This window comes from Schistocerca americana, chromosome 9, assembly GCF_021461395.2.
Source record: "Schistocerca americana isolate TAMUIC-IGC-003095 chromosome 9, iqSchAmer2.1, whole genome shotgun sequence".
Classification (NCBI taxonomy): Eukaryota; Metazoa; Arthropoda; class Insecta; order Orthoptera; family Acrididae; genus Schistocerca; species Schistocerca americana.
In genome coordinates, this window is record NC_060127.1 from 166,303,667 (window position 1) to 166,325,710 (window position 22,044).

Sequence of the window (22,044 nt, forward strand, 5' to 3'; positions counted from 1 at the left end):
CCACTTTGTCCTCATTGTGCTCAACCTTTGACAGTCTGCCATTTCCTGATGGAATGCTGTTGTTTTTTTCTTGTTTCAGTTTGCCATCTGAGCTGTCGTCCGTTTTCGGGAACTTTTTATTCATCGTGGCAATATATTGGATGACATTTAATTTTTAGTTGAGTTCCTCCATTTCTCTATGGTGTATTTTATAGGCCTTTCTCCATGCCCCTATTTTTAGCTGTCTTCTCTTCCGTCAGTTGGGATTAACATGTACTTGTTTTTAACTCCTCTCTTTGTTTTCATTTTCTACAGTTCAGACATGAGCACATATGATTCTAGTTGTTTTTGTACCCTACGAACACCTTCATCCTACGGTGTTAGGATCCACCCCATTGTTGATAAGGTTCCCGTCTGACAGTGGCCGACATCCTGCTGGACTATCGTAATGTGGCCACCTCACAGTGCAACCTTAATCTTGCAGACACGCTGTCTCTATAGCTAGCTGATGATGCCAAAGCACACGATTTTGTTATGTTTTACCTGTGAAAGTAGTTTCTACCCCTTTTTTGTGCAGTACGGTACACTGGCCTCGTTGGCCAGTTGAGGGACTGGAGAGGTGCACTGCCAGTTGGTCCAGTCCAGGGAGCCCACAGCTGCCCTTGTTCGGTGATCCGGCCTGGCAACTACCATTCCCACCATTTTAATTCTTTTACGTCTGTTGTTGGTTGACTGTGTTATTGTCATTGTTTCTGTTAAGATTGAATCGACTTGTCTGCATTGCTAACTTTCTTATGGTAATGAAGGCTGAAGATACACCAACTGAATGCAGAGGGTATGTCTCCCATTGTGTGTCCTGGGAGTCTCCAGCTACTTTTTGGATAGGGCAACTCCCCAGCTTACTCCTTCTTACCCCTACTCATGTCCACTTGCTTCTATCTCTTGGTTTTCTTGATTCTTCGATGTAATCTGGTCAATCAGGATTTGTCTTGTGTGCCTTTCCTCTCTGAGGACTATTCCCAGCTTGATGATTATAGGATGGAGGGACCAATGACCTCATAGTTTTGGCCCTTTAACCCCATTGATCCAATTGACTCTGTACTAGACACATTAACTTCTGTGGAAACTGAAATTCTTTAAAGACATTGTTGACTGCACAAGCTTTGTGGAGTTGACAAAAACCATGCGAATATTAATGTTATGTTCCCGACCTTTTTCAGTTGCATGCCATGCATGGTATTTAAAATTCTTGGTGAGCTACTTTCATTTATTATGTATTCTGTCTTTTAAAATGATATTTGTAGACTAGTCTTCTAGCTATTTCCTTCAGAAGTTCTAGTGGTTCCTTTGAATTCTTCAAGGTTCCATCTATTCTTAAGAGATTGTTTCCAAAAGCCAAACAATTTATTGTTTCTTTCAGTTGACCCAGCTTTACGTAATTACTAAATTTTGCTTTTCTTCCCTTATTTTCTATTCTGTATAGCTTTTTCTGGTGTACAGTAAAATTATAGTGGTGAGAAACTGATTGTTTGTCTGATTCCTGATATAATTTGGAAGGGTTCAGATGTTGTTCCAAGAAATTTTTCAGTTACTGTGTTTGTAAGAGTTTGTGTAATTATTTTCACAGTTTTTCCCATCTACTGCAAATTTCTTCAAGGTTTTGAGAAGGGAGTCTCTGTCTATCACATCATATGCTTTTCTTATTTTTAAGTCAGCAAATATGCCATCTTTTTATATATTTTCATATACTTATTGATCTGTTTGAGGTTTAGAATTGGCTCTGGATAGGATCTGTTATTCCTAAATGCCACTTGAAGCTCCTCAATTTATCTGATTGAGGATTTAATATGCCCGGAAGATTTTTCGGTAAGATTTTGTATTCTAAGGGTAATACTGTAATTCCTGTGTAATTATTGATATTTGACTGTAACATAATTTGAATGTTTTGTTGGAATTATATGACAGTCAGACATTAGAGATGCAGGCAGTGGTTTGAAAATGAACACAATAGTTCAAAACTAGTCACCATTAAAGGTTCTATACATCGGTGATAGAGGACATGGTTTCATTATGTAACTTTCATTATTTACCAATATCTTTAATTCACTATAGAGGTGGTCCATTGGTTTTAAGTCTGCATTCTTTGCTCATTTGACTATTATTGCTCACGAAAGTAGCACGTGAATAGCTGACAACTTTCTTCATTGTAGAGGTGCTCATTCTCAGACTGTTGGCTGTGACAGGTCTGCCCTTTGTCAACGTTGCTTATGTTTCTGGGTTTCCCCATTTGTGGCTCATATCACCACCAGAATAATTTCCCATGCGTCTCTTCCCCAAGTATATATTTTGCTTACACTGTCATGTGCCCTCAGCGTCACCAAGTGGCATCCAGTTTCGTGGTTGGCAGTGGCCATGTGTGTGAGTGAGGTCATTTCTTAATTTTACTCTTGACAAAGAGATCTGTTCTTTCATAGGCTAACCGTGTAAGACGAAGGAACTTGGTGACTGTCTTGCAATTAATTCTTTTATTACAGTTATTCTTTTATTGCATTTGACAGCCTTGAACCACACAAATAGTTTCATTACCAGTTTCGGCTTCTTAGCAATTATCAAATAATCTGTTTAAAAAATTAAAAAGGGGTAGTAAGATACTAGAAAACAAATTACAAATCATTTAACTTTTATACACAGCTTAATTATGCACTTGAATACATTATGTATCAATTCATTTACTAAAGAGGTCATTACATAGTAATTCATTAACTAAAGGGGTCATGAGAGGTACCTGCAATGTAAACATATCAGAGCTCTAATTGCTGGATCTGAAGGCTAATGTTAGCTACATAACAGTGTAAAGTGACTACTATTTTGATTTTCAATCTGTCTCTTATCGTTTTACTACCTCCTTTTTCGTAATTTGTAGACATCTCATCTGATGAAGACTTGCAGATAATGATAATATATGTGTGTAGTGAGGCTGTAAAATACTGTTAAAGATCCAGTCTTTTTGATTGAGTTGTCATAGATGAAGGAATGTGTCACTAATGGTGGTACTTTACCATGGACTATGAGAGTGAAAAATTCCATCTGGAAACATCCCCCAGTCTGTGGCCAAGTAACACCTCTGCAATATCCTTTTTCCCCAGGAGTGCTAGATATGCAAGTTTCATAGGAGGGCTTCTCTGAACTTTGAAAGGGAGGAGATGAGGTACTGGCGGGAGTAAAGCATGCCGAAGGGTCATGAGTCGTGCTTGTGTAGCTCAGTTGGTAGAACACTTGCCCGTGAAAAGCAAAGATCCCGAGTATATGGACCTTGGTCTGATACACAGTGTTGATCACATATGATGTACTATCAAGAAGAAATACCGCAACAGGGTCGAAGAGGGTTTCTAAGTAGATGATTTTTTTTTAATAAATAAGAGGCATTCATTAGTGTCTGTCTGTAGTTTTGGTTTTCATAGGCTGTGATAGTTGCTTTGATATATTATCCCTAGAGGAACAGCATGGCTGATAGTGTGATGGGAGTGACACAAATGTATTGATAATCTATAGTATTTGAGGTTGTTAATTTGAATGGTTACAGTACTGACAACTGACTTGTAGAAGTGGGTGTGAAGATGAGGTGACATGTAAAAGCTAACTATGGAATGTGTGGAATCAGTCAGACTACACACACACACACACACACACACACACACACACACACACACACACCACTTACTATGTGGAAAAACTGTGGGAATAAGACATGCTTTGCATTTCTGTGTGGAGGTTGGAGTTAAAAGGTGGTGTTATGGAAAATAATTGAAAATAACTGATACCAGTGTCATATCCAAAGTCCTTTGGGATCATTGATTGATTAATGACAGTCCCAGTGATATTTCAACCCTGCTCATGAGCCAGGAATGGAAATAGGGTGATATTCCAACCTTAACTATGAGCTAGGAGTGGAATGGGGTGACTTACAGATAAGTAAACGGGTAACACCAGGTAATGAGCATAGTATACATCATCTATCAATATTATGAAAAGGATCGTTGCTACTCACCATACAGCAAAGATGCTGAGTCGTAGATAGGCACAACAAAAAGACTGTCAGAAAGAGAGCTTTTGGTCAACGAGAACTTCGTTGAAAATAGACAAAACACACACACACACACACACACACACACACACACACACACACACCGCACACACACAAAAAAGTAACTTACACACGACTACAGTCTCTGGCTGCTGATTGTGGCCTCAGCAGCTAGAGACTGTGGCCAAGAGTGCGCGAGTTGCACGTGTGTGTGTGTGTGTGTGTGTGTGTGTGTGTGTGTGTGTGTGTTTTCACCAGAGACCTTGTTGGCCAAAAGCTCTCTTTCTGACAGTCTTTGTGTTGCGCCTATCTGCAACTCAGTCTGTCTGCCATATGGTGAGTAGCAACCATCCTTTTTGTAACATTGTTACATTCCATCCCGGATTTTCTATTGTTTGATTCTACATCATCTCTGTGTCATAACACTAAAATTGTAGTTGCACTGGTATATGTGAGGGACGTAGTAGCATTCGTCTTCCTACAGTGAAGAGATCTTTAAAGGTATAGAACATGTTGTAAAACAAGGATAGATAAGAAAGTCTTATTCTAATGCTCCTTTCACAGACGCTAAATGAAATGGTCCTCGTGGTTGTGGAATGAGTTTAAAAAAATCTGAAATGCAAACATCATGTATTTAATTTATCACTTTACTGCACTGAAAATTTGTAGAAATCAAATGTTATATAACTTAGTATTTGATGTTAATAATATAGCGTAAGTGGTTTTACTAAGGCATTCTCGAGTGGAGTAGTAGTCGTTGGCCAACAATGAATCCTTTATACGCTTCACAAACTGAACGTTACTATTAGCTAAACTGTTTATGGCTGCTGGAAAGTTGCTGAAAATGTATTTTTCTGAATATTGAACAAATTTGGCAACCAAAGAAAGTGACTTTAAAACTATATGTAGATTATTCTTCTATTAATTCTATGAAATGAGCTGTTGGTTTGGGCAAAAGGGGCAGGTTTGCTGTACATACCATCAACTACGCGATGTAGGATAAATGTGGTTGACTGTCTAATCATTTCAGTGGCTACTATGCTACTGATATTGCCATTTTTAATTATTCCAGTAGTGTGTGTGTGTGTGTGTGTGTGTGTGTGTGTGTGTGTGTGTGTGGTTTTTTTTTATTTATTTATTTATATATATACTGACAGTACAAAACATTTGTAATAACTTTGAGGACTCATACATTTAGAAATAAGTACCTCTGTATGCTCTCGTGCAGTGCCACCGAGGAAGGCATCGAACTGCAGGACTTGGGCAGCAGCAGTGGTGCAGCGGGAGGGAAGAGGTCGAGCGACACCCCGCCGGTGGGATGCAGCTCCCGCAACTCGTACACGGAGCCTGGCAACGGGAACGGTTCCGGCCAAGGCGTGAGCGCGGCAGCTGGAGGGGTCGCCTCCCAGCCGGGGGGTGGCGGAGGAGGCGGTGACCGCGACTCGCTCAACTCGTCCACGGAATGCCACGCCAGTGCCACGCGTCTCGGCAGCCTCGACGATTCCGTATTCCGCAGTAACGGAGTCAGCAGTACGATAGGTATGGTTTGTGGTAGATGTCATTATTCTGTGTTTTAGAGGCAGTGACTGTGGGCTGCAGAACAGTCAGTTCTTCTTCTCCTGTTCGGGGTATACCGTACTGGCCAGAAGTAATTTGTGGCTGGAAAAAAGAGAGATTCTGTGGAGAAAAATTTGTCTCATTAAGATTCCATTCTCATTTTCCTCTGCCACCTCAAAGAAAACTGTATAAATCACTGAATCTTGCCATAATTCCACAGTGGCATCAATCAGTATTTAGAAATGAAGGAGATGTGTAGCATTAGCTGTTTAGAGTGTTAAATAACTTTTTTGCTAAAGAGTGTTGTGTTCTAGTGCTAAACCTAATGTGGTTGAACTATTGTAGACTTATAGGCCATGTGTTCTGGAGTACGAAGGCTCCAGTCTTCACCCTCATGACTTCATTCAGATTTTCCATTGTTTTATGAATTACTTCTGGCAAATGCTGAAAGGGTTCCTACTATATTGCAACAACTGGTTAACTGTCCTCTCCTTGTCAAACTACCTGTATACCTGTACATATAATCATAATCATCAATGTGCGCATGCCACCCCCCCCCCCCCCCCCCACTTACACACACACACACACACACACACACACACACACACACACAACCTCTTAAACAGTAACACCACATTATTTATCCGCAGATAAATACTACTACTACTACTACTACTAGTAACAGTAGTAGTAGTAGTAGTAGTAGTAGTAGTAATTAAAAGGAGTCTCTTTGATTTGTGAAGCAATTTTTTATGTTAAACAAATACTTTATTTAAGTGGTAGTAACATAACTGCGGACATTATCAAGCAACAATGTACAAAAAATGTCTGCTTCCATTGTTAGCATGCCATGATTTGCAGAGCAGACTGTGCGTCAGCATGTAATTATGTCCGGCATTCCCATCAGATGGCATAATATTGTACACTCACAAATGTCACACTCTGTGTGTGATTTAATTTTCGTGCTGCAACAGTGACTAAACCTGCTTATAGATTGCACTTATTTGTTCTAGATGTAGAATGTCATGGCTGTGATTGTTTGATATTAAGCCGCTCAACAGAAGTGTGGGATGCAAGTACACGTCAGTCTTCCGCGCTGATCATCCACCGTACAGTCGTGATCTCGCTTCCAGCAATTTGTATGTTTCTTTGCACCTCCAGTCTGCATTTTTACATTTACCAAGAGCTAGTGATGTCCATCAAAAGCCGATTTCATTCTCAGGCAGCTAACTTCTAACAAATGAATACAAAAGTTGATCTCACAATATGCCAAGTATCTAAATTCTGGTACTGATTATGTTGAAAAAATAGCTCAAACCGTGCTGTATCTGTTGCCAGTAGTTTTCTCCATGTAACAATGTTTCTTTTCCCTGTGGTTTCACTCGCAAGCTTATTTGACACATATTGCACTCATCTTCTACTCTGCCATCTTTGGGCCCATCTGCCCCTCTCCTCCCCATGTCTATCTCCTCCAGTCTTCTCTCTGACCATATCCTCCTCTGCCTCCCTCTGTCCATCTCCTCCTCGTACATCCTCTGTCCACATCTTCCATCCCACCTCTCTCTGACCGTCTCCTGGTCTCATATCTCTTTCCATTGCCTCCTGTCACCCTCCCTCCTAGCCATCTCCGTTTTGCACCCATCTCCCCTCTCCCAGTCTGTCTCCTACTCCCCACCTCTCCCTATTCATCTCCTCTAGTCCCTTTTCCTATCTGCTCCACCCCTTCTCTCCATATCTATCTCGTTTTCAACCTTCCATCCTCTCTGCCCATCTCCATCCCTGTGTTTGTCCAGTTTGTCCATCTCCTCCTCCCCCTCTATCCCTATCCATCTCCTCTCACCTCTCTTCCTAACAACACCTCCTCCTCCCAACTGTCTCTGTTATTTGTTTCCTGCCCCCTTTCTCTGTCCACCCCCTCACCCCCTTCTCTATCTGCACAACCTCTCCTGCTCCCCCCCCCCCCCCCCCCTCTCTCTCTCTCTCTCTCTCTCTCTCTCTCTCTCTGTCTGTCTGTCTGTCTGTGTGTGTGTGTGTGTGTGTGTGTGTGTGTGAGTTTTTTCTACCTTCCTCTCTCCCTATCAGCCTTCCCTCAGCCATGCCCATCTGCACATGTAGCCCATTTAAAACAATTTGATAAAGTGGGCTGATACTGTTCCAACAAAACATGCTTCCCATGTTGGGCAGCGTACATGTTGGGCTGGAAAACCATTTCTTGACACTGTTGTGTAGCCTACCCCAGCAAAGCTGGTTGATAAACTTCTGGTTTTAATCGTAAGCATGAAGAATGTGTAAGGTTGTTTATTATTATTGGCCTTCAGCACAAAATAAAAACTTCTATCTAGTGCACTTTGATATGGTATCCATCATTGTTGCCACTCACTAGGACAGGTCCTGTGGGGTAGGGTTTACTTTTTGAAACCACTTATACAGTCCATGCATCACACCCAGCAGTCATTCATCCTCGTGGACCCTTGTTTTGTAGGTAATCGACGTAAGAATATTTCAGAATTTTGTGTGATGTTCTAGAGCCTTAAGAAAACATTATCACACATACTGACTGTGTAGTGTAATAATTAAGTTATGTTCCACACATGCAGAAGGTTGTGTATTTGAATATCATTAGGTGCTTTGATATTTTTATTTTTTAATCTTTATCACAATAACTTTGATCATTACTTTTATTGAAATAATTGATCTAAATGTATTTCAAAAAATTTCTAATACTTTTTCATGTTATGATGACCATCATATTGACTTTTTGATTCGCTCCCATTTTTTCTCTTTAACATTCTTCTTTAATTTGGAATCTTTTTTATGTGAGTTTAATTATTTATTATGTATTAACTTTGATTTAATTTCTACCATGTTATCATCTTATATTTTTGTCCATGTTATTGCATTCATGTATGCTCCTCATTTGGCTTGAATTTCATTTTACTTATTATCACTTTTTTTAATTTAAATCTTCATCTGCTTTATTTTGTCCATAGTTCAACAAGAATTTGCTTTAAGTTTATATATGACAATTACTGTAAAAAATGTATGTCTTCAACAAAAAACACACATTTGACACCATTGCACATCAATATAAGTAGATCATTTTGTCTTTTGTTTTCAGCTGATGGACCAGCATTTTCGAATGTTTAAATGTTATGATACACAAATAAAAATAATTAGATCCACATGCATGTAGACACCAAATGGAAAAAGAATGAAAGGAAGAAAAAATGAGAGAAAATCAAAAGTTAAAACAATGATTGAAATGATATGACAGGTTGCTAGAAAAAAAAAAATTATATTTAAACCAGTTAACTGAATAAAACATTAAGGAAGTCATTTCGGTAATAATTGAAAAACAAAAATTTTTATAGTACCTGATTGAGATTCAAACTTGAAATCTTAGACATATTTTAAATGTACCTTAGCTATTATACTATGCCACCAGCCTGTTTAATATTGCTATTTTTAAGACTCTAGAGCATAATGTGAAATTATGAAATTTTTTTCACCCATTATTTGCTAATGGGGTCTTGTCGAGGCGAAAGTCAGCAGGGTGTGATACCTGGTAACATAACCTACATCACTGTATAAGTGATTTCAAAAAATTGATCCTACTGCTAGAAACATCTCCTTGTCAGATATGAATACTCAGTGTCATCTGAAGGTGCCAAATCAAACCATCACCTGTCACTCCCACCACTCTTTTCGTACCTTCTCTAACTCCCGGCAAAACTCCCCCGCCCCAGCCCCATTCAGCCGAGGACTGTTCTTTTGTTATGGTGTTGCATGACATCATTCTTGTGGTGTCAATCGTGCCCTACTTCAGGATAACGAAATATCTTTTTATCAGACTATCATTTTTACCATTTCAGATTTTACTGAAACCCAATTTTCTGTGTGATTCAGTTGATCAAAATAAAATTTGAGGACCATTACAGGCTGCCAATTCTGTTCACATGCAAATCATATTTATAACGGGGTATTTTGACTCATACTTAGATGGAGATATCTCAGCTGCTTCAAAATGCTTTTTAAAGAAAATGTCAAAAAGTTAGTTGAGCAGTGCTCATGTATTGGGATTTGAAGGTTTATTTGAGGGAAGCCATCCCCTGCAAAACCCATTACACCACTGTGAATAAGAGATGATTCTGATTTACAATAAATGTTAGTAATCATCATCTCCACCTTCATCTAGTGTTCATTATTTAGTGCACAGTCCTTCACTCTGTCCAGCCAAATGTCTCTTATTCTTCCTCTTGATCTTTCTTTCCATCTTGTGTGCTGTCCGGGTATCCTCTTCTCATCTATTTGCTTAACTTATCTGTACCATGTAAAGCTTGATTATCCTGTCCTATCCTCTCCAATCCTGTAATGGTTAACCTGTCTAACTTTGTTGCACTGGTCTCTGAGGCATATGTCAGACTGGAATGTAGTATGCCCAGTATATAACCCTTCTGCTGTTTTGAGGGACATCCGTCCTCTGTTTTGAGCTTCTGACACTCCTCCAGAATGCTTCTGCTTGTCTCGCTCTCTCATTTACTTCTGTCATTTTTTCCATTCTCCTGTGTTAAGTTTCTCTGATACCATACTCAAAACTTTCTGTCCTCCTCAGTCTTTCCCCACCAATTGTTACTCCATTTGTGACTCTCCCCATCTTCCCTGTCATGATCATTATTTCACACTTACTTATGCTAAATTTCATTGCATATCCTCATCTTATTCCTTGCCGTACATCAACTGCTCCTGCACTTTCTCTTCCTTGATTTCCTGGATCATCCAACAGTCTGAAAATGCCATTGCTTTCATGTTTCCTTCCTCAATTACTTGTGCCATTCTGGTCATTATCTCATCCATCAGCCATAAATGTTAGTAATATTTAGAAAAATTTCTGAAAAGGAAACCAAATGTGAACAGTTTAATTGCATAGTAGAAGCTGATGTAGGTATAAATAGTGTGTTTAATATGAAAGCAGATGGGTAACCTCAAACAATATTAAGTTGTAATGAAAAGTATTACATGACAATTTTTACTTCGTTAAAATTTAGGCTGTGATGAACAAATGGCATTCAGTGTGAATGAAGTGACTGATCTTAGAGTGGCAAAAAAGAATGAAAAATTTAAGATAATTATATCACAAGTATATTTCAAATGAAGAACACTGGAAAATGACTTCCTTCAAAAAATTTAATGTGACTGACGACCCAAACATGAAAAGATATCATCATCGTCATCCAGATGAACACTGTTGTAGATTCTGTAAATCAAATGTAGACAGAGAGCCGTTGAAGGTGAGCATACAATATCAAAACACATTGCCAACCTGTTTCAGCTGTTTTTTTATACTCTAGCTTTACGCAGTTGAGCTGAACCTAACATAAGAAAACCTTTTGTAGTTTCTACGGGCTTAATGGAAAAAATATAATTCGTACAGAACAATGTGGCAATGTCTGTATCTTTGTTGCACTGAGCACGAGACAGATGTTTTTGGAATAAGATATTTTCTGCCTGTTTGCCAGACCTGAAAGTGGATGTCCACCGCAAGAACAGTTCGGAGAGCAGTGAAGAGGTCGCAGTACTGAGGCCGGTGGTGGAGCGCGTGTCGGTGCACCGTGCGGAGGCCTGTACACAGGCGGACCACAACTGGTCTCTCAGAGGCTCGAAGACGCGCGGTGGGTCACGTTGCAACCTGTTCTGCTTATATCGTTGGTGTACTGTTAGTGCAATTTGTTTAATTCTCTGAATTCCATTACACGATACGCTTTGCTCATGAGGCAAGATGCGGTGAGGAAAGCATCGAAATATTGAAGCTTCTGATAAGTTGGCAAATTGAAAGAATATTTGGTGAGAGCTGTAATTTTGCATTGGAATCGGCGATAGAAATGTGGACTTACTTTGGACGAGTGGTTGTTTGAGCTGACCGGAAGAGGTAACGTGGAGGGGTAAAAGGTACCATATTTACTCGAATCTAAGCCACACTTTTTTTCCGGTTTTTGTAATCCAAAAAACCACCTGTGGCTTAGAATCGAGTGCAAAGGAAGCGGAAGTTCTGAAAAATGTTGGTAGGTGCTGCCACAACTAACTTCTGCCGTCAAATATATGTAGCGCTACAGAGGCATGCTTTGCAGGCACAAAGATAAATACTGGTGCCAAAACCTCTGCGTCAGTAAATAAATTTAAAAAAAAAGGTGGAAAACGAGCTTTTCTTCTCCGCCACGAGTTTCGACCACTGCATTTTCGTACATTATCCAACGAAGTAAATTCAAATTCTGTATTGTTCATCTTCGAATGTAGCAGCATTTCAATGTAATACGAAAATCCACTGGCAAGACTGTTTGGGATGTGTGTCAATATGGCCAACTGTATGTTCTGAATTTTTTCCTACCTGTGAGAGGAGATGATTGCTGATAGGAACTTTTATGAATTGTGAGTCACATGCAGTGTTCTCTTCACCGTAAGAATAATACGAATATAAACATTTTACCGTGTATTGTTTCGTGTTGTGCTGCTATCTCATTTAAATCCTGTCTGCCTAATAAACTACGTAACTAGAGTGAGTCAACAGCAAACGTGGAAGAATATACATATCATGTCATGTTTATATTTGTATTATTCTTATGCCTAATAGTGATACAGTCAGAAATGAAGCACGCCAATTGACTCGATTTTTAAATCTAAGATGACTCTAATTTCTGTGCAGAATGTAATGTACTAAAGAGGCGCCTGCAAAGATTTTCAAACGTAGAAAAATTTTTGCTAAACTCTCGTTCAGAACATCATCTATCATACGCAGTCTCTTATTTGGTTCTTGTTGATCATTATCAAAGAAAGCAGCAATGTAAATAACGACAAATAGCAGTCTCTTGCCATTGTTTCGCTAATGAGTCAATTCGCGAGCGGCAACAGGTCATGAACACTCATCATCAGAATGCGAAAAACAATGGATGACACAGTACAATAAGGCATTTTCAACGTAGATTGTTGTAAACACCTATAACAAAGAGAAGAGAATCAGATCAAAGAAAAACAAGCATTGAATTCAAAAGAGACGAAGCACGTGAAAAAGGAAGGGTACCCATCTAAATACGGACGGAGCGCCTGACGCATAGCAATGGCTACCTGGTAAAGCTTAACTGCTATGCTTACGACTCGAACCAAACTACTGTAGCTGTATAGTCATTCATTCGACCTAAATTGTGCCTCATATTTCACTGGACCAACTTTGTTTCGATTTGGAAGTGCGGCCATAAACTTTTCTCTCCCCCTTGAATTTCAAGTCTCAAATTTCAGGTGCGACTTAGATTCGGGAAAATTTTTTTTCCTTGATTTCGAGTCTCATTTTTCAGGTGCGGCTTAGATTCAACAGCGGCTTAGATTCGAATAAATACGGTACATGGAAAAGAGATGGGGAGGTAACGGGAAGGAAAGCACCACCACCCTGGTTACAAACTGTCCATTTGAGACCGACTAACTGCAGTGTCATCCTCACTCGGCCAACGGCATCACTCGAATGCTCTTCCAGCTGTTGTTGGCTTAGCAGACCTGTTGCTGCTACGTCAGATTCGAGCAGCTCCTCAATTGACCTCGTGAGGTCAAGTGCAGTGCACCCTATTGTTACAGGCCTCCCACTCGGCATTGACAGAAATTGAGCCGGGGCCCTCAGCACGTCGGTTGACTGTGCTGACTATTCAGTTGTGGAGGCAGAGGTAATAGGGACGTTGACAAAGTGGGAGCTAAGTGTGTCTCTGTAGTAGTTATGAAACAGTGAGAGGGAGGGTGGGAGAATGAAGAATGTGTGATGCTGGGATCTGGGTCTCTGTAAGTGAAGTAGCAGCTGTGCTTGTGAGGGGGGGAGGGATGCAAGAAGTGGGAGCCTCTTTCAACAACCAACCTATCTGGATCCTTCTTCTAGTACCAGTTCCTCTGAACTTCATAGGTGACAACTGACCCACCAACAATTTGGCAAAGGCAGTGTTCGTAGCAGTTTTCTTTGATGGTTACCGTCTGATCACTGAAGTTAGGTGACATTGGGCCTGGCTAGTATTTGGATAGGTGACTGTCTGCTGAAAACCAGCTGCCATTAGTTTTAACAACTTGCAAGTCACCAAAGTAGCTTCCAGTTGAAAGACTTGTGCCAGGCGATAGTGCCACACAGAGATATTTTTTTCTATAAGTGCAGGTGATTTTAAAACAACATAACTAGCACATTTTCATTGGTTGGCATTGGCCTACTGGTAAATAGTCAGCAAAGGATATTATGTACATAAGGCTGTCTTAAGTGTGACTCAATGAAATACACTGATGTAAATAAATAAGCATAGACCAGGGATGGCGAACCTCTCTACATCTGCATGCCATTTTTTCAAAAGAAATGTTTAATGTGACCGTGGCAAGCCATCAAACTATCTGTAGTACTAAATTTTAATAATGTGTATTGCTTGTCTTTTACTTACTTATTTTGTACGTGTTCAGACATATGATAGTACACGAATGCATGCATATTTTGAGATGTGATATTGCATAAAAATTTTGGTTCTACTGATTAATAAAAAATAACTACTAAATACTTTCAAAATAAAAACTCTTTTCTTTCAGCTACGAATCGAACTTTCCTACAGCAAATGTAAAATAAATATTTCTATATTATCTAAATGAAAAATTGTAATTTCTGTTACTGCAAATTCAATCTAGATCATTTATGTTAGGTGAAACTCTGTAACTTTCAGCGAACGGAAGCTGAACTTGTCATGTGATAAACGGTTTCTTTAGCGAGTCTTTAATGTTCCAATTGAACCTGGTTTATGCATAACTCTGCTCTGTGAAATTCTTATTTATACCTAAAGTTTTGTCAGTCCCAGCAAAATATGATTTAAAAACTTTTTAACTAAACCTTGTATATACACGAAGCATTTTTACTGAAATCACTGTTATACACAACACATTCTGGTGCAATAAATTGAGTTTTGCGTAACCATAATAAGCATTGTTATTTGAAAATAAACTCTGCGACATTTTCCATAACTTTGTTGACATGTCCAAGTACAGAGTGTGGGTGGCACAATGGAGACAAGAGACAAAGGCACAGATTATCAAAACAATTTTGCTTAAGCCAGTTTTTTTTTAACAACGATACAAATATCTGTGCCTGTAGTAGTTGCTGGCAACATTATCATCACAATTAATTCTTTGATGTCATTTACAACGCTATATTCAGCAAACATCACTAAACAGACGGGTTTAGTTACATCTGTACTTTTGTCAATACACAGCGGAATCTAAGGAGAGGACTTGACGTAATTTTGTTGTTGTCATTTTTACATTTTCCACCAGCTTAACAATTCTGTTTTTTATTGTGTTTCTAGACAAAGGAATGTATTTGACGTGCTCAATTATCTTACCTTTATTTTCAAAATCTTCAAAAAGTAATGTGGCACATGCTAAATAGGCTTCCTTAAAAAATTACATCGACAAAAGTTTTACTGTGGCGGGCAATGACATTTGCAGCTGAGAAACTTGCGGCACTGGTATTACTATTTTTGCTAACTTACTTAATCGTCATGTCAACTTCCTGAACCTGTCTTTAATAGCACATGCAATGAATTTCTTTTGCTCTGGCTTGCTTTTTTGACAATGAGCTTTGTTTCGTAGCACCATTTTACCGATGGTGTTCCACATGACACTTTCTCGTAACATGAAGCACATACCACTTTCTTGCCTTTATTAATCGTTTCATATTTCTCAGTCCACCAAGTTTGAAATTCTGTGTTACACTAATCTTGCACTTTTTCTTTCTTTGCCAAATTAGCCATTATGAATAATACTCACAATATGTGTAATTGCAGCACACGAAATAAGCACACAACAAACAAAGCAAACAGGTGAACACTAGAATTAAATTTTCACTCTACAGCGGAGTGTGCGCTGATATGAAACTTCCTGGCAGAATAAAACTGTGTGCCGGACCGAGACTCGAACTAGGGACCTTTGCCTTTTGCGGGCAAGTGCTCTACCAGCTGAGCTACCCAAGCGTGACTCACGCCCCGTCCTCACAGCTACTGGTACTGGCGGAATTAAAGCTGTGAGGGCGGGGTGAGAGTCGTGCTTTGGTAGCTCAGCTGGTAGAGCACTTGCCCGCGAAAGGCAAAGGCCCCGAGTTCGAGTCTCCGTCCGGCACACAGTTTTAATCTGCCAGGAAGTTTCAGGTGAACGCTGTTCCGCCACAGCAGTTTGGCCGTACAGTGCTTGTTGGTATAGGTTGGAAGACGGTGTTACTGGAACAGCTGCCGACGTATGTGACCTAAAAGTGGATGACGGAGTGGTATTATTAATGCATTTGAGTGCACTGTGACACACTGTGAGTGAGCATAAACAAAGAGCTGTCATCTAAAACTTCTGTTGTGCCTCGGCACTGATAGCCTGTTCACGATGAACTTTGATACTGTGACTTCAAATGCAAATGAAAAAGTTTTGATTAGAAAGGCCTACCAAAATTCTTCATTTAATGCTGTGCCCAATTTATTTGGTCATGTGCCACTAATGGCATAGACCGTATGTTATGTGACCTCAGATTGTATGCCACACTTTTGCCCTATTGACTGTTACACATAACTACTCAACTACTTTGTGCAAGTTAATGGGAAGTGTGAAACGACAAGAGTGCAGCATTTTATTTCACAAAGCAATGTAGCAATTGTGATTAATTTTTTAAAAGTTGTCGTTTGTGAATGCCCTGTTGAAATGTAGTATGGCATTACAGTGTCTCTCTTTCTTTTTACCTCACAGAGAAAAGATCTCGACAGCGAGCTGGCAGCATATCAGTGGCTGTAGTCGATGAGCTGCCTTCGACGTCAGGAACGGGTGGGATTGGACGTCGCACGAGTGGTAGCCGTAGTTTCCGGAAGCAGTCATCAGACACTCATGACGAGCGTCGCCACCGCAGGCATCACAGGCCGTCACTTGTGAGTGCAGAACCTCTACGGCAGTGCTCAATGTACACTTGTTGTCACTTACAGTGCCTCTAATCTCGTAGTAATATTACTTGACATGAGAAGATTGTCTGCTCATCAGGTGCTGAAGCATGGTGATAAGCATGTAAATCTGAGAATGTGCGTACTTGTAAATTTAGGAAAAAGGTCTGTTATGACGAAGTAGGGAAGATGTATGAGTAGAAAAAGAAATAATTTGGACAACTGCTTATTCCAGATCCAATATCAACAAACCTGAAAGCATCTGTAAGTTGTATTACTGTTGAGATTAAAAATTAGGAAAATGACAACAATGAACTAATAATAGCAACTCATCAATTCATGGGTCAATAGTAGCCACAGACACTATCTGACAAATATATCTGGTATAGTCCCAAGCTCTAAGACAGAAATGATTGACACCAAGATAATAGGCTAGCTTGGGAAAGAACTGCATGGGAAACGGGCAAATGACCTGTTAGGGTGGTGATATTTTGCAAAGATCAAACAACTGATGGGCACACACAAGTTTTCATGCAAAAACTGAGGAATTTCTTACAGCAATTCAGATAAAGGCATTGTACTGATGAGCTATTGGAATTACTTCCTGAAAAAGCAAGCAACAGATAATAGCTGCAGGGTGTAGGGGGGGGGGGGGGGTCAGTGTGGGACTGCATCACACGTTACTCCTGGGTAGTTGAAAAGGTATGATGAGGTCACCAAAATAATCCACCAGAAGTTGGGATGGCAACATCAGTTAATGAAAGATTTTCTTCCATACTATGGATTCAATCTTCTCACTGTAGTGGAAATCAAAAAATTCAAAATTTGTTGGAACCATGATGCATGCTCTATAAAACAATCTGTTGTAATTGACCTGACAGAACAGTGATAAATAAAGCTGCGAAAGTCACATTTCCCATAGACATTGCCATAAATCGCAAACCGCGTGGTATGAGAAGATGGCCAAATACAGGAATGTGGCAGGTAAGGTTAAAGCTGTGTGGAAACAGAAGTCTGTACATGTTGCCCCCCTGTGTTAATACTGGATGCCAGCATTGTCTCAAAACACACTGTGTAAGACTACAGGAGCTAAAACTGCATCCCTTGCCCCATTGTCAACTGCAGAAACAAGTTGTGCTGAATATCTGCAGAACAGTTTGGTGGGTCCATTCTGAGAACATAGTGAATTTAGTGGTAACTTGTTATTTAAACTGTTACCGTTATACCAATAATCAGTGAGCTACTAAATATAATAATAATAATAATAATAATAATAATAATAATATTCCCGTGGAGGCCCGGGAAAAGAATAGGCCTCCGGTATGTTCTGCCAGTCGTAAAAGGCGACGAAAAGAACAAACCACTAATAGGGCTAACCCCCCCCCTTTTAGTGTGATTACTTGGTTCAGGACAGAACTAAAGAAGCCTCGGACAAGCGCCGTCATGGTCAGGGACGACACTTGAACCCTATGCCCGCCCACAATGGTAACGACACTGCTAGCCAACTGGAAAATGATTTAAATCCAAATAGAGGTGTTTTGCGGGATATGCTTCCTGCAACCACCCTAGAAGGAAAACAAAGACAGAGGATGAGATGGTCAGATGAAGTTAATCGACACCTCATGTTCTGTTATTACCAAGCAACAAACCTAGGAACCAACACAACTGGATACAGATCACAAGTATACACATTTATTACCAGCTACCCGGAATTAAAATTTTTAACAGAACAACGACTAGCTGATCAGATCTGTGTAATAATAAAAAATAACAGGATACCCCAGTCAGAATTAGAAAACATCAAACAACAAGTACAACAAATACTGGAACAAAATAATGTGCAATCAGAAGAAGAAGAAAATACAGTAAGGGACTCAAACATCCCAGAGCAAACAAACAAAGACCAACACGCATCAATTAAACAATCAGAGGAAAACGAAATCTCAAGACAGCCATCAGTACAAGCACAAATAGAACACGAAGAGACACACGTGTTAGATATAGAAGAGAAATTTCAGCTCACATATATAGAGTACAAAGACACAAATACAGACATCAGACCATTCTTGCATAGACCGCCAAATAACCCACAAGTCGAAACAACAATAAAAACTATCAACACAATCATACACAACAAAATAAATGAAAATACAACTATGGAAGAGTTACAACTACTGGTTTATATAGGAGCACTCACTACACTAAATATACACACTAGGCAGAGATCAGAACAAACCAACACACAGAAGAAACCCACAAAACCAGCATGGCAACACAGGCTACAGATAAGAATAGAAAAACTGAGAAAAGACATCGGACAGCTAACACAATTTATAAGAAATGAAATATCAGACAAAAAACGAAAAAGGTTAGGTAAAATCTCACAACAAGAAGCAATAGAGCAATTAGATGAAAAGAAGCAGAAATTACAAGCATTGGCCAAACGACTTAGAAGATACAAAAAAAGTGAAAATAGAAGGAAACAAAACCAAACATTCAACACAAACCAAAAGAGATTTTACCAAACAATAGATAACACACACATTAAAATAGACAATCCACCAAACATAACAGACATGGAACACTTCTGGAGCAACATATGGTCAAACCCGGTACAACATAACAGGCATGCACGGTGGATACAAGCAGAAACAGACACATACAAGATGATACCACAAATGCATGAAGTGATAATTTTGCAACATGAAGTCACCCGAGCAATTAATTCTACACACAATTGGAAAGCCCCTGGAAATGATAAAGTAGCAAATTACTGGCTAAAGAAGTTCACCTCAACACATTCACATCTAACTAAATTATTTAACAGTTACATTGCAGACCCATACACATTCCCTGATACACTTGCACACGGAATAACCTATCTGAAACCTAAAGATCAAGCAGACACAGCAAACCCAGCTAAATATCGCCCCATAACATGCCTACCAACAATCTACAAAATATTAACTTCAGTCATTACACAGAAATTAATGACACATACAACACAGAACAAAATTATAAATGAAGAACAAAAAGGCTGCTGCAAAGGAGCACGAGGATGTAAAGAGCAACTGATAATAGATACAGAGGTGACATATCAAGCTAAAACTAAACAAAGGTCGCTACACTACGCATACATTGATTACCAAAAAGCCTTTGATAGTGTACCCCACTCATGGTTACTACAAATATTGGAAATATACAAAGTTTCTAAACATAGTAATGAAAAACTGAAAAACCACACTTAATATCCAAACAAATTCAGATAACATCACATCACAGCCAATACAGATTAAGCGTGGAATATACCAAGGAGACTCATTAAGTCCTTCCTGGTTCTGTCTTGCTCTGAACCCACTATCCAACATGCTAAATAATACAAATTATGGATATAATATTACTGGAACATACCCACACAAAATCACACATTTGCTATACATGGATGATCTAAAACTACTGGCAGCAACCAATCAACAACTCAACCAATTACTAAAGATAACAGAAGTATTCAGCAATGATATAAATATGGCTTTTGGAACAGACAAATGTAAGAAAAATAGCATAGTCAAGGGAAAACACACTAAACAAGAAGATTACGTATTGAATAACCACAGTGACTCCATAGAAGCGATGGATAAAACAGATGCCTATAAATATCTAGGATACAGACAAAAAATAGGAATAGATAATACAAATATTAAAGAAGAACTAAAAGAAAAATATAGACAGAGGCTAACAAAAATACTGAAAACAGAATTGACAGCAAGAAACAAGACAAAAGCTATAAATACTTATGCTATACCAATATTGACCTACTCATTTGGAGTAGTGAAATGGAGTAACACAGACCTAGAAGCACTCAATACACTTACACGTTCACAATGCCACAAATATAGAATACATCACATACATTCAGCAACAGAAAGATTCACATTAAGCAGAAAGGAAGGAGGAAGGGGATTCATCGACATAAAAAACCTACATTATGGACAGGTAGACAATTTAAGAAAATTCTTTCTAGAACGACCAGAAACTAGCAAAATACACAAAGCAATCACTCATATAAATACATTGGCTACACCACTGCAATTTCATAACCACCTCTACAACCCTTTAGACCATGTAACATCAACAGATATGAAGAAAGTAAATTGGAAAAAGAAAACACTACATGGCAAGCACCCGTATCATCTAACACAGCCACACATCGATCGAGACGCATCCAACACATGGCTAAGAAAAGGCAATATTTACAGTGAGACGGAAGGATTCATGATTGCAATACAGGATCAAACAATAAACACCAGATATTACAGCAAGCATATTATTAAAGATCCCAATACCACAACAGATAAATGCAGACTTTGCAAACAACAAATAGAAACAGTAGATCACATCACAAGTGGATGTACAATACTAGCAAATACAGAATACCCCAGAAGACATGACAATGTAGCAAAAATAATACATCAACAGCTTGCCTTACAACGTAAACTTATAAAGCAACACGTTCCCACATACAAGTATGTACCACAAAATATACTGGAGAATGATGAATTCAAATTATACTGGAACAGAACCATTATAACAGATAAAACAACACCACATAACAAACCTGACATCATACTCACCAATAAAAAGAAGAAATTAACACAACTAATCGAAATATCCATACCCAATACAACAAATATACAAAAGAAAACAGGAGAAAAAATTGAAAAATACATCCAACTGGCTGAGGAAGTCAAGGACATGTGGCATCAGGATAAAGTTGACATTATACCAATTATACTATCAACTACAGGAGTCATACCACACAATATCCACCAGTACATCAATACAATACAGCTACATCCAAACTTACATATAAATTACAGAAATCTGTAATTATTGATACATGTTCAATTACCCGAAAGTTCCTAAATGCAATATATCATATACCGTACAGTTAAAAGGAAGTGACGCTTGATCAAGGTCCGCGTCACTTCCCATTTTTAACCAGACTTTACGTCTGAGAAAGTAAAGAAATAATAATAATAAGCTGCATACCAAATTATCCAAAATGTTTACATTACAAAAAGTATCTCCAAGCACAGAAAACTAAGATATCACAATACAATAATTAAATCATAATGCATCTAGGGATCGTAAACACTAACTTGGAACAAAAAACAGATATTTAAAACACTTAAATAAAGAAACTTAAAATCATAAATATTCTATGCCCAGAACTTTTAGATGAATAATACAAACTCAGAAGCAAACAGGAAATCAAACAATCCCAAAATACCCATAGTGACATGACAAAACGCAGGTTAAGATTCTGTTGCAAAATTAAGAGTGAACCCAGGCAGACTTACAAAACAAATATTTGAATTCTTTGACAACAGGAATAAAGCTGAGACACACGATTAAATGAAATGGGGAGATAAAAACTGATCTGAAATTGGCAAAAATTAC

General features: G+C 38.9%; 1 protein-coding gene across 1 annotated transcript in view; it reads left to right on the forward strand.

Moving 5' to 3' along the window:
• Positions 1 to 22,044, forward strand: part of LOC124551265 (pecanex-like protein 1) — a 292,683-nt gene that overhangs the window by 25,439 nt on the left and 245,200 nt on the right. Inside the window, exons 3-5 of the mRNA XM_047126263.1 lie at positions 5,292 to 5,602; positions 11,137 to 11,289; positions 16,400 to 16,575. Coding sequence (XP_046982219.1) covers positions 5,292 to 5,602; positions 11,137 to 11,289; positions 16,400 to 16,575 — 640 coding nt within the window. The remainder of the gene's footprint in view (positions 1 to 5,291; positions 5,603 to 11,136; positions 11,290 to 16,399; positions 16,576 to 22,044) is intronic.